This window comes from Carlito syrichta, unplaced genomic scaffold (genome assembly GCF_000164805.1).
Source record: "Carlito syrichta isolate Samal-C Ts95f unplaced genomic scaffold, Tarsius_syrichta-2.0.1 Scaffold309259, whole genome shotgun sequence".
In the NCBI taxonomy this organism is placed as follows: Eukaryota; Metazoa; Chordata; class Mammalia; order Primates; family Tarsiidae; genus Carlito; species Carlito syrichta.
Window position 1 is genome coordinate 159,664 of NW_007253355.1, and position 12,573 is coordinate 172,236.

The window sequence follows — 12,573 nt, forward strand, 5'->3', positions numbered from 1 at the left end:
TGTTTTTGTTTTTAGGTAGATATGGGGGTCTTGCTGTCTTGCCGAGGCTGGTCTCGAACTCCTAGGCTCAAGCAATTCTCCTGCCTTGGCCTGGGATTACAGGCATGAGCCACAGTGCCCAACCCTTAAGAGTAGTTTAATCATTCAATTAAATCTGCCTTATTGTATGTGAAATGGAATCAAATTATAAATTATACCATTCTTATTATGTGTGGGTTAGGATAATGAAATACAAAATCATTAATGATTAAACCCTATTTCAATTTTTATGAACTTTATGGTTTTACAAGTATGCATGATGTATGTAGTATAAATTTGTTTTTACCTCTCAAATACAAGTGGTATATTTACCTTTCTGAAGCAAACAAGCCTGGCCCATCCTCTCCCACCCACCTGCTAGGGTAGACAAGAAATTTAGTCTTAGACATATTTGGGGAATGGAAGAAATATGGGGGATGGGGAGATCCTCACACATACAAAGACATTTGGGGAAAGGCCTGAGGTTCGGTTCTTCATTTGCATCATTCATGTGCTCCTCGTCCAAGCCCATGTAGTCTTTAGAAGGCCAACCCTTCCTCTTTTCAAAGCATCTATGCTTCTGTGCACTTCTTGATTCTTGGGCCTTTGGCTAGAGCTCCCATGGTCGTGGCTTTCAGTTCCCAGGCACCCTATCATGCTGCTTCTGCCCGCCCATCACTTGAGTATGGCATGGGATGGGGCCACCCACCTCCACTGCTCATGGAACCCATCATCCATCCTTCTAGCCTCAGTGAAATCCCTCTTTTCTCCAGGGTAAAGCACTTAAGAGCTGAAGACATTACACATTGAGGGTCAAGTTCTGTCATACTGGCCATGGCGCAGAACATGTCAGCCTCCACCTACCAGTATTTTAAACCAGCCTGCTCCACACTGCTTGGGTCTAGGGCTTCCCTAACCAGTGCCCAAGATATTAGAATATCTGGCCTCAACACAACCATAGGCCCCTCTTCACTAGCCTCTAATAGGTGTCGCAGAGGCTGGTCTGCTCTGCTTTCCAGTCTTTAATGTGGCCAAAGCCTATTCTAAAACACTCAGATATTCAACCATAACACCTACTAACTTGTTCCCATTAGGAAAATAAATATCCTTGAAAGCATAGTGGCAAAGACAGTCCACCAGTTATTAATGTGATACTGAAACTGAGATACTTGTAAAATTGATGTGGTCTGTCATAGTCGTGATTCAAATGCTTTAACCCCAGATAGCATGCTTCATTTCTATTGGTTCATTGTTTCCATCACAGGTAGCATCGCCACCATCTAGTCCTAACACATTAAGCCAAGTCTCAAATGATGTGTCCACACTTGGACCAGTAGCTTAAAGTAAGGACTATAGTGACATTTGCCACTAAGTGCCTCATCTCTCCAGAATGAGGATCAAACAGTTTTAGATTTTAGAATCTAGTTTCTATCTCTGTTTCTTAGAACCTACCTAGATATACTAATCTATACACATACATATATATCACATGAATGTATATATATGTATATATATATATATATATATATATATATATATATGACACTAGCACAGGCACATGAACAATGGGTTCTGTCTCATCACTTACAAACTGTGTGCCTACTGACAAGTGACACTCCCAAGCAACAGTTCATTTATCTTTAAGATGGAATAATAGTATATTTATATTTATATAAAAAGTACCTAGCCAAACACATGGGTATTCATTAAGTATAAGGTTTTTTCCCTTGTATTTACACTTATTTATGTGTACGTATATGTGTGCACGGGGGAGATGTTACATATATATTTAACATTCAAATTCAATTTCATAAGCTTGCTGCCAAGTGTAATATTTTTTAGATAATTTTTCTTTAAAATAGACTCCTGAACACATATCAATTACTTCATTTTGTACCCAAAGTAACAGAAAATACTGGCTGTGTTGAATTTATTGAGAGATGGAACAAGACAGACTAAAAGGTTTGATGACTTTTTGAGGGTCATTTTGAATATATCAGATCTTCACATTGGGTTCTCATATTATACTCTAGTTACCTCATACCATATTATTGGAAGGATTACATCAGATAATTCATATAAAGCACTTATTTCATTGCCTGACATATGATAAGTACTTGGTAAATGTTAGCTGTTATTATGGTTTTTAGTATAGCATTTATAATAGAAATCTAAGTAAAGGTTTTAGAGTCAAAGACGACCTGGTTTTCAATTCATTCTGGGTCACTTTATGGCTGGCTATATAGCCTTGGACAGATGACTTAAAATTTCCAGCTATGAAACATATTACAACTCATATTAAAGAATTGTATTAAATGAGATATTTATATATAAAGTACCTAGCCTAAAGCATGGGTATTCATTAAGTGTAAGTTTTTTTTCCCTTCTAGTTATACTTATTTGTGTGTATGTATATGTGTGCAAGGGGGAGATTATACATATGAGCATATTTGCATGTCTGTGTATATTAGTACACAGTAATAAAATGGATTATCTGCTTACACAGGCCAGAAGGAAATCTCAGTTGGAAAAAAGCACACCTGGAATGCATCCTTTTCAAATACACAAATCAATATGATTTCCCAAAGAAGAGATGCTATGACTCATCGAATACTCTCAGCAAGGCTTCATAAGATTAAAGAACTAAAAAATGAATTAGCTGATATACATCGTAAATTGGAAGCCATTGTCATAGAGAACCAGTTTTTGAAACAACTTCAGCTTAGGCATTTGAAAGCTATAGGAAAATATGAGAATTCACAAAATAATCTACCTCAAATTATGATTAAACATCAGAATGAAGTAAAAAATTTAAGGCAGCTACTTAGGAAATCCCAGGAAAAGGAAAGAATCGTATCTAGGAAACTTAGAGAAACTGACAGCGAGTTATTGAAGACTAAAGATGCCTTGCAGTCACTGCAGAAACTTTCTGAAGACAAAAATCTTGCAGAAAGGGAAGAACTTACTCATAAATTATCTATTCTTACAACAAAAATGGAGGCAAATGACAAAAACATACAGGTCTGTATTTCAGGGCCCTAGATATTTTAACATTCCAAAATTAATACAGAAGGCATGCATTAATCATATGTGCCTCTCTGTAACAAAGCATTACAAACTGCTTCGTTTGGCATGCCATACTAAAAGTTGTGTTGTCTAGGAGGGTAGGGGGAAGGGAGAGTTTTGAAAGAAAAACAGAAAAAACTCAGAAGCGTCCATCCTGTTGTTGTGAGCAAGAATTCATTCCATGGCTAGGCTAAGTTATCTTGAAATGACCATTCTCTAAGGCAGCTCAGCTACCAGCTTTTGGGGATGTTCTTTCATGGGCTGGAAAGGTTGTACTGTGTTGTGGAAAACCTTTCTTTGAAATCAACCCTCTAAACCCCTGGTCCCCAACCTTTTTGGCATCAGACACCAATTTCACAGAAGACATTTTTCCCACAGAAGTGGGGAGAATGTGGAATGTGCAGTCAAACTTCACTGCTAATTTTAATCTGTATTTGCAGACACTCCCGAATGCTAGCATCATCCCAGATCATTGGCATTAGATTCTCCTAAGGAGCGCCCAGCCTGGACCCCTCACAAACAGTCTCACTCCTATGAAAATCTAATGCCCACTGATCTGAGGGAAAGCAGAGCTCAGACAGTAATAGGAGGGGTGGGAAGCAGCTGTAAATATAGATGGAGCTTTGCTCCCTGGCTGCTCACCTCCTGCTGTGCAGCCTGGTTCCTAATAGGCCACAGACCAACATCATATGGGTCCATGGCCCAGGGGTGGGGATCCCTGTAAACCATTTCTTAAAACTCAGAAACCTACACAATGTGTTTATTCTGTCCTTTTTCTTATATTCTCCCTCATCAGTTTATCCAGTCATTACCACATAGGCATTTTAATTTTAGAAATAGGAATTTTTTCCAGATGATATTCATGAGAGTAGGAAAGGAAAAGAAATTAAAATGATTGAAGATATAAATGGATTGGTTTTCCTCAATAGTATATGGTTGTCAAAATGTCTGGGGATTATATTATAAGGGATGATTTGGGAAAAGGCACTCTATCATATTGAGAATTCTTCTGCCTGTTTTACATTAGATCATTTGGTCTCTGTGGACATAAGCATAACTGGAATTAATTTATTCTTTAATTCTTTAATGCTTGATGGTTACAGGCAAGTATTTTCTATGTTCTTGATCTTGAAGTAAGTAAATATCAGGTGCATTTCATCCACATTTTTATCTGTTATTCTTTTGGTAAATTATTTTTTTGAGTCAGTCTCACTCTGTTGCCCAGGCTGGAGTGCAGTGGCATGCTCATGGTCACCATGGCCTCGAGCTGCTGGGCTCAGGTGATCCTTCTGCCTCACCCTTCCAAGTAACTGGAACTACAGACACACGCCACCACGCCTGGCTAATTTTTTTTGAGTTAAGGTCTCGCCAAGTTGCCCAGGCTAGTCTCGAACCCATGGGCTCAGGCCATCCTCTCACCTCAGCCTCCCAAAATGCTGGGATTATAGACACGGGCCACCACAAAAAAATTTTCTCACATAAAATAGATAAGAGCTTCAAAAAATGAGCAACTTCATTTTCATTCCTGTATATCAGTTATATTATGCGACCTTTTAGGTAATACTGGATTCATCTTAGCATATTTCTGTCATGTAAATTATTTTTATATCATCTACATAGTTATGAATGTTTAAGTAGTCCACATTTTTAATAGACAAAACCAAAACAAACTGAAGAACTATCTTCTTGACTATCAAAAGCATTACCAGTTATGAAGAATTTATGTTTGATTGTAGGGCATTTGGTGGTGGAAAGATGTTTTGTGGCCCAAAACATGTAGGTATTTTTTAAACATTAATATTTTAAAGAGTGAACTTTTTGAGTGATTATTTCATCCTTTAGCCTTCCATATTTTCCACTTTACTGGGAAAATATTGGTATTATAATGAGGGGAATCCTACTTTATACTTTTTAAAAAGTAGTCATTTAGTAAGCCTTCTGTCAAAGTTTAGATCAAACAGTACTTCAATATAGTAGTTCTTATTCCATAAAGCAGATGAATATGTGTATAGATAGTTACTGAGTTAAGTCAGGAACTCTCTCGTAGTCCGTCAATATGAATGGATGTGGTGGTGTGAATCCCTATTATAACTTTCAATCTGTTATCTGGGAATCACCATCTATGATGTCTGTGCTGATGTTAAACAATCCCTTATAGAGAGAAACTGGAAGGTTTTTAAAGAGTACTTTATGCAAAGATAGCAAAATTGTTCATTTAGGCAGAACTGCTTGGGTTTGGGGGTTTTGTTTTTGTTTTGTTTTGTTTTTGAGTCAGGGTCTTACTCTGTTGCTTAGGCTGGAATGCAGTGGTACAATCATGACTTACCACAGCCTTGACCTTCTAGGCTCAGGTGATCCTCCTGCCTCAGGCTCCTGAGTAGCCAAGACTACAGGCTCACACAACCATGCCCAGCTAATTTCTTGAGGTTTTGTAGAGATGGCCTTGCTATGTTGCCTAGGCTGGTCTCAAACTCCTGGGCTCAAGCAGTCCTCCTGCCTCAGCCTCTTAGAGGGCTGGGATTATAGGTGTGAGCCACTGCGCCTGGCCAGATTTTGTTTTAAAGTATGACATTGGTTATTATTATTGCTTTTCAGGATCTGTTCTGAATTTTTAAATCAAATTTCAAGGTATATAAAAAACATTAGCCTCAAAACATATGATATTTATCCTCTAAAGCTAGAATCTGGGTTCTGGGGGCTTTCTTTTCTTTCAGTTATACTTAGTTCTAATATATCTCCCCTATAAGCGCTGCTCATTAAAATTGATTTGAAAAGTTGAACTTCTCATAAATGTAGTTAGTTCCATTATAATTGAAGTTTTAAATAATACCAAGTTGATTACAGAATCGTTGAAATATATACCATTTTCAGAACTTGGAAAAACAACTGAGGTTGAACAGTAGAGCTTTTAGTCGGCAGCTGGCTGTTGAAAATCGGAAAACTTTAGCTGCTCAGACAGCCACAAGGACTCTGCAAGTGGAAGTAAAACGCCTTAAACAAAAACTCAAGGTGTGTTGAAACAAAATGTAAGAATGAAATTCTGTTTCACAAAATGTGAGCTACTGATGCCTATTATATTTTTTGGTTATTTTTCATGAGTATCTTTCTGAAGTTTATTCCCTACAATCATTTGAACAGATAGAGGATCTGCGATTTTTTAGAATGTGTTAATAGCTTGGTGAATATGTACTGTAATCAGAAAAATTAAAGCTCTATTTTATTCAGTAAGAAGACAATATTTTTCTTTCATCACATTAACTAATATTATTACATTTTGTTAACATTTTACTGTAACTCAAAATTACTGTTTAAATTTAATAGTCAACTTATAACATTGTAATACTTAGGGTAAGTTTTAATGGCCCAGAAATTTACCTTGAAGACTTACTTGCAAGTGTAAACTATCTTTTAGAAGTGTGTATATGTTTTTAAAATGAGAATTTTTAAAATCTTTATATTTTCAGACTTTTCGTTATCTTTCTGCCTTCAAGATTGCCGAAATGGCCAGCAATTTAGACAAGATACTTAAGTAATCAACTGTTTCAAGCCTCAACTAATAAATCTTAAACTTGATTCCTCAAGACACAGTTCTTTAACTTTTTTATGACACATAGGGGATTTGGGTTTCCCAGGAATCTTGAGATCATTTGGAGGCAGAGGAAGTACACTGGCGGAGAATTGGATGGAAATTCTCCTTTGTAAAACAGAGAAAGGAGTATTGTTCCTTTTTTCTCTGAAATTTTAGAAAACTTCAAAAAAGAATATGCCAGAAAATGGGCATGGCAATAATAACCAGATTAGAAACATAACAGAAGAGGTTTCAAGGTCCACTGGTCAAAGCAAACACACACACATGTGGAGACACAAACAGGGAATCGTAAAGTAAATTGTGTGCTTCCTTATGCAGACATATAAATGTGAATAGAATACAGCATAAAACCCCTTTTTTTCTATTTTATTAAATTTAAAAAATTTTTTAAGTAGAGATGGGGGTCTCACTATGTTGCTCAGGCTGGTCTCAGACTCCTGGGCTCCTAATTCAAACAAACTTTAAAAAAAAATCTATAGGACAATTGGGAAAATATGAAACTGGATATTTGATATTAACCATTTATTATTGATTTGTAGGAGTAGAATGATGATATTGCAATTGGTTTTAAAAGGGATACCTTTGTCTGTTATCAGATATAGAAATATAGATTAAATTGTAAGATATCTAGGATTTGCTTCAAATAATGCAGGGCTGGGGAATGAAGTAGGAGAGGTGGGTGTGTAGAGAGAAATAGCTCATGGGTTATTCATTAGCAAAGCCAGTTCTTGGTTCATGGAGGTTTATTGTGCTATTCTCTCTCCTTGTATATATTTTTTATATTTATGTTTTTATAATAAAAAGTGTTCCAAAGGGGGGAAAGTGTTAAAATTACATATTTTATATATTTAAAAAAGAGTTGAAATGCTTAAATCAAGAAGGTGAGCTGAATACATGCATTTTGTCCTTTCCTGCCAAAATTCCATGGAAGTGGCAGATATTTATTTTTAAAATAATTCATAACCCAAGAAAGTATACCACAGTTGTACCAGAGCCACCAAAGAATTTCTAGAAGACAAAAGACATTTTTTTAGATTGATGAAGAAACCAGACATAGACCATCACAACCTTAAATATGCACATTCTGGAGAGGTAACAAGAACATGGAGAGAACCCCAAGCTCAGATCAACAGGGGAGAAAAAAGGAATGACGTAGAGCCTCGGGGCAGCAGTTGCAAGTTTAACTGCAGGTTCATCATCTGGGGAGGAAGCTTTTAAAACTCCATTACTCAGGCCACACCCACCCCAGCGAAAGTAGAATTCCAAAGATGACACTCAGGCATCAACAGACTTACTGCAATCCTGCCGGTAGGTACCTAAACCACACTCACCAGCAAGCAAGCATGGATCGTGACTTGGGCTGAAAAAGATACTATTCCCTCTGACCATCAATTGTTGGCAATTGTAGATTGTGTTCAACTTTCTTCCCTCCAAAAATCCCCATGGAAGAATCAGTAAAGGACTACAAAAGAAAATAGACATCACGGCAAAGGGAACTGGGACAAGTCATCAGCAAATGAGAGATTTTGGTAAATGTATTGAATACAGAAAATGAGTGGAAATATGTAGATGGATGACTTGAAGCAGAAGCCACAGCAGGAGATGCTTAGAGAAATGTTTGTCTAGTAGTAACAGGGGTGAATAACTGGAAGGGGGAGGACAGGGAAAACAGGTAGCTAATGCTTCAGTCTCACCTGCCCACCTTACTCCTCAACAGCATGCACAGCATCAGAGTGCCCAGCATTTACCACCAGGCAAAAGTCTGTGTTTCCTCACCTAGAAAGGGAATAACTTGCTGGAGAAGAAATGGGACTACTGGTATAAATGCTGGCATCCCAGGGAAAAGCCCTTGAAAAGGTAAATTCTGGAATTTGAGAAGTACTTGGTCAAATGACTCACATCAGAGTGAAGCCTGCCGGTCAGCAAGTCCTACTGACTCACCCAGAGCCAGCCTGCCTTCCCACTCAGGAAAGAAGCCTACCAAAGACACATTTCCACACAAGACAGTGGGTCCACAAAATAGCTACTCCGGTTCTTCATTCCTGCAGAAGTCAGGCAACCAATCTATAAAGAAAAGCAGCAGCATGAAAGAAAGTACAAGAATGACAGGCAGAACTTCTGACCCGGTCTTTTTATTTTATTTATTTATTTATTTATTTAGAGTCGAGGTCTCATCCTGTCACCCAGGCTAGAGTGCAGTGATATGATCACAGTTCACCACAGCCTCGGCCTCCTGGGCTCAGGCCATGCTTCAGACTCCCGAGTAGCTGGGATTATAGGCATGTGCCTCCACACTGGCTAATGTTTTTGAGTTTCTATAGAGTTGAGGTCTTGCTGTGTTGCCCAGGCTGGTCTCAAACTCCTGGGCTCAAGCAATCCTCCCACCTTGGCCTCCCAAAGTGCTAGGATTATAGGTGTGGGCCACCACGCCCAGCCACTAACCCAGTCATTAAACCATGGCCTATCACCTGTGGTTTCTTTCTGCATTCGTGATATACTCCCACTCCCATCTTCCACAGGTCCCATTTCATATGGAAAAACAAGGTTGCTCTTGATGCTTCACCTCTATGGTCATCCCTAGTACTGATTTAAGGAGAAGGGAACAGGGACTTTAAGGTTGTTTTAAAAAAAACCTTACTGTTCCTGTTATTATGCTGCATAGCAAATCACTCCAAAACTTCGGTGACATAAGAAATGACAACACTAATTTTGTTCATGAATCTGCAGTGTAGGAAGGGCTTGACAAGGGTAGCTCATCTTTGGCATCCCCTCTTGACATCAGCTAGAGTGGTCTGAAGGCCGAGGCTAGAATTACATTGTCTGCAGTTAGTACCTGCTGACAGCTGAGATCTTAGGTGGGTTTTTGACTGGAACCCTGCACATGGCCTCTCCATGTGGTGTGGCTTCTTCATAATTTGGTGACTGGGTTCCAGAGAGAGAGAAAATATCAGGCAGAAGCCATGTTGCCTTTTATGATCTAACCTTGGCTGTCACACAGGATCACTTCTGCCTCACTCCATTTGCAAAAACAGTTCAAGGCAGTTCAAGAAGTAAACTCTACCTCTTGATGGAGAGTCACAAGGTTGTGGGAGAACGTATGGGACCAGAAATACTGTGGTGATTTTGGAAAAATACAATTAGCCATATTAGCATTAGATGTTACTGCTTGAGCTTGGGAAGTTCTAATCCCAAAAATCAAATCAAAGTTTCTATTTGTGTATCCTGAAACTCATTTTCTTTTCTTGTTTTTAATTTTAAAGATATGGGGTATAATTCAGAGTTAGGTATATAAATGTTCACTATGCAGGTACCCTTGTTGATGAGGTGTGCCCCTCCTTCCCCTGGCAGTTTCCCTCAACTGCCAATCCCACCCCCCTCCACTAGCAGTTTCCCACTACTGCCAATTCCTTTCTTACAGTATTATGATAATTGTTCAAAGTCTGCTTATAAGTGAGAACATATGATACTCTGTTCTTTGTTTCTGTGATAGATCACTGAGTATTATAGACTCTAAATCCATCCAAGTTGCTGCAAAGTCCATATGTTTGTCCTTCTTTATGGCTGCATAATATTCCATTATGTATGTGAACCACATTTTTTTAAATCCAGTCTAGCTTCGATGGGCAGAATGGTTGTTTCCATGTTTTTGCTATTGTGAATAGAGTTGCAACAAATATATGACAAACATATGTGTGCAGGTATCTTTTTTGTAGAATCATTTGCGTTCCAACAGGTATATTCCCAATAGGGGAGTTGCCAGGTCATATGGAAAGTCAATTTCTAGTTCTTTCTAAAATTGCCACGCTGTCTTCCAAAGAGGTTGCACTAGTTTGCATTCCCACCAGCAGTGTAGAAGTGTTCTTTTTTCTCTGCATCGTCACCAGCATCTGTTGTTGTTTGTTTATTAATGATGGCCATTCTTACTGGAATTAGGTGGTATCTCATTGTGGTTTTGATTTACATTTCTCTGATGATTGGCGAGGTGAACACTTTTTCATGTGTCTGTTGGCTGCCCGTATATCTTCTTCTGAGAAGTGTCTATTCATGTCCTTTGCCCACTTTTTAGTGGGACTGTTTGTTTTTTTCCTTTCAGCGCATCTGAGTTCCTTGTAGATCCTAGATGTTAGGCCTTTTTCAGATATACAGTTGGCAAATATTTTTTCCCATTCTATTGGCCATCTCCCTGCTCTCTTGATGGTTTCTGTTGCTTTGCAGAAGCTCGTCGGTTTGATGAGGTCCCACTTGTCTATCTTATTTCTTATGGTATGGCACTTAGGGTTTTGATCAGGAATTGGTTTTCAATTCCAATTTCTATAAGGATGTCTCCCACATTTTCTAAGATTCTTACAGTTTGAGGTTTTATGTTTAGGTCTTTGATCCATTTAGAGTTAATTTTTGTGCATGGTGATAGGTAGGGATCCTGCTTCAATTTTCTGCATGTGATCAGTCAATTTTCTCAACACCATTTACTGAATAGGTTCTCCTCTCCCCCATGGTTGTAGTTGAAGGCTTTGTCAAAGATGAGTTGGTTCAGAAATTGAGACTTTGCTTCCAGAATCTCTATCCTGTTCCATTGGTCTATATGCTGTTCTTATACCAATACCAGGCTGTTTTGATTACTGTAGACTGATAGTAAAGTTTGAAGTCTGCAAGTGTGATACTTCCTGCTTTGTTTTGTTTGCTAAGGATTTTTTTGGGGGGGGGGCTATTTTTGTCATTTATGTTTCTATATGAATTTCTGTATTGTCATTTCCAGGTCTGAGAAGAATGGTGTTGGTAATTTAATGGGTTTTGTGTTGAATTTGTAGATTGCCTTTGGTAGGATGGACATCTTAACAATGTTGATCCTTCTTATCCATGAGCATGGAATATTTTTCCATTTGTGTCTTCTTGGATTTCTTTGAGCAGTGTTTTGTAGTTCTCATTGTAAAGGTGTTTCACTTTTCTGGTTAGGAAGATGTTGAAGCATTTCATTTTTTTGGTAGGTATTGTGAAAGGGATTGTGCTTTTTATTTGGGTCTCTGCCTGCTTGTTGTTGGTGTAGAGAAATGCAACTGTCTTTTGCACATTTATTTTGTACCCTGAGACTTTGCCAAAGTCCTTTATCAGTGTAAACAGGTTTTTGACAGATTCTTTTGAATTTTCAAGGTGTAGGACCATATCATCAGCAAAGAGGGATAACTTGAATTCCTTTTCCTATTTGGATACCCCTGATTTCCTTCTCTTGTCTAATTGCCCTAGCTAGGACTTCCAACACAATATTGAACAAGAGGAGTGAGAGTGGTCAGCCTTGTCTTGTTCCAGTTTTCAGGGGAAATGTTTACAGTTTCTGTCCATTTAGCAATATGTTAGCTGTGGGTTTATCATAGATGGCACTTACTATTTTGAGGTATGATCCTTCTATACCTAGGTGTTTGAGGGTTTTTATCAAGAAGGGATGCTGTATTTTATCAAAGTTTTTTCTGCATCTAATGATATAATCATGTGATTCTTGTTTTTATATCTGTTGATGTATTTAATTACATTTATGGTCTTGCAGATGCTGAACCAGCCCTATATCCTAGGGATGAAGCCTACTTGGTCATGGTGGATGATTTTTGAGATATGTTTTTGGATTCAATTTGCTAGACTCTTGTTGAGGATTTTTGTACCTGTGTTCATAAGGGATGTTGACCTGTAGTTCCCTTTTTTTGTTGGATCTTTACCCAGTTTGGGTATCAGTGTGATGTTAGCTTTATAAAATGATCTGGGGAGAATTCCATCTTTCTCAATTGCCTGAAATACTTTCAATAGGATTTGTATCAGCTCTTCCTTATATGTTTTGTAGAATTCTGCTGAAAAGTCATCTGGTTCAGGGCTTTTTTTTTTTTTTTTTTTTTTTTTTTGGGGGTTTTTTTTTT

At 38.1% G+C, this 12,573-nt stretch overlaps 2 protein-coding genes across 2 annotated transcripts in view; one reads left to right on the top strand and one right to left on the bottom strand.

Annotated features, from left to right (window-relative positions):
* LOC103269417 (tail-anchored protein insertion receptor WRB) overlaps nucleotides 1-12,573 on the bottom strand; it is a 156,375-nt gene that overhangs the window by 104,199 nt on the left and 39,603 nt on the right. The gene's annotated exons all lie outside the window — the stretch shown is intronic.
* Nucleotides 1-12,573, top strand: part of LCA5L (LCA5L, lebercilin like) — a 30,401-nt gene that overhangs the window by 5,498 nt on the left and 12,330 nt on the right. The window contains exons 3-4 of the mRNA XM_008067002.2: nucleotides 2,525-3,039; nucleotides 5,956-6,093. Coding sequence (XP_008065193.1) covers nucleotides 2,525-3,039; nucleotides 5,956-6,093 — 653 coding nt within the window. The remainder of the gene's footprint in view (nucleotides 1-2,524; nucleotides 3,040-5,955; nucleotides 6,094-12,573) is intronic.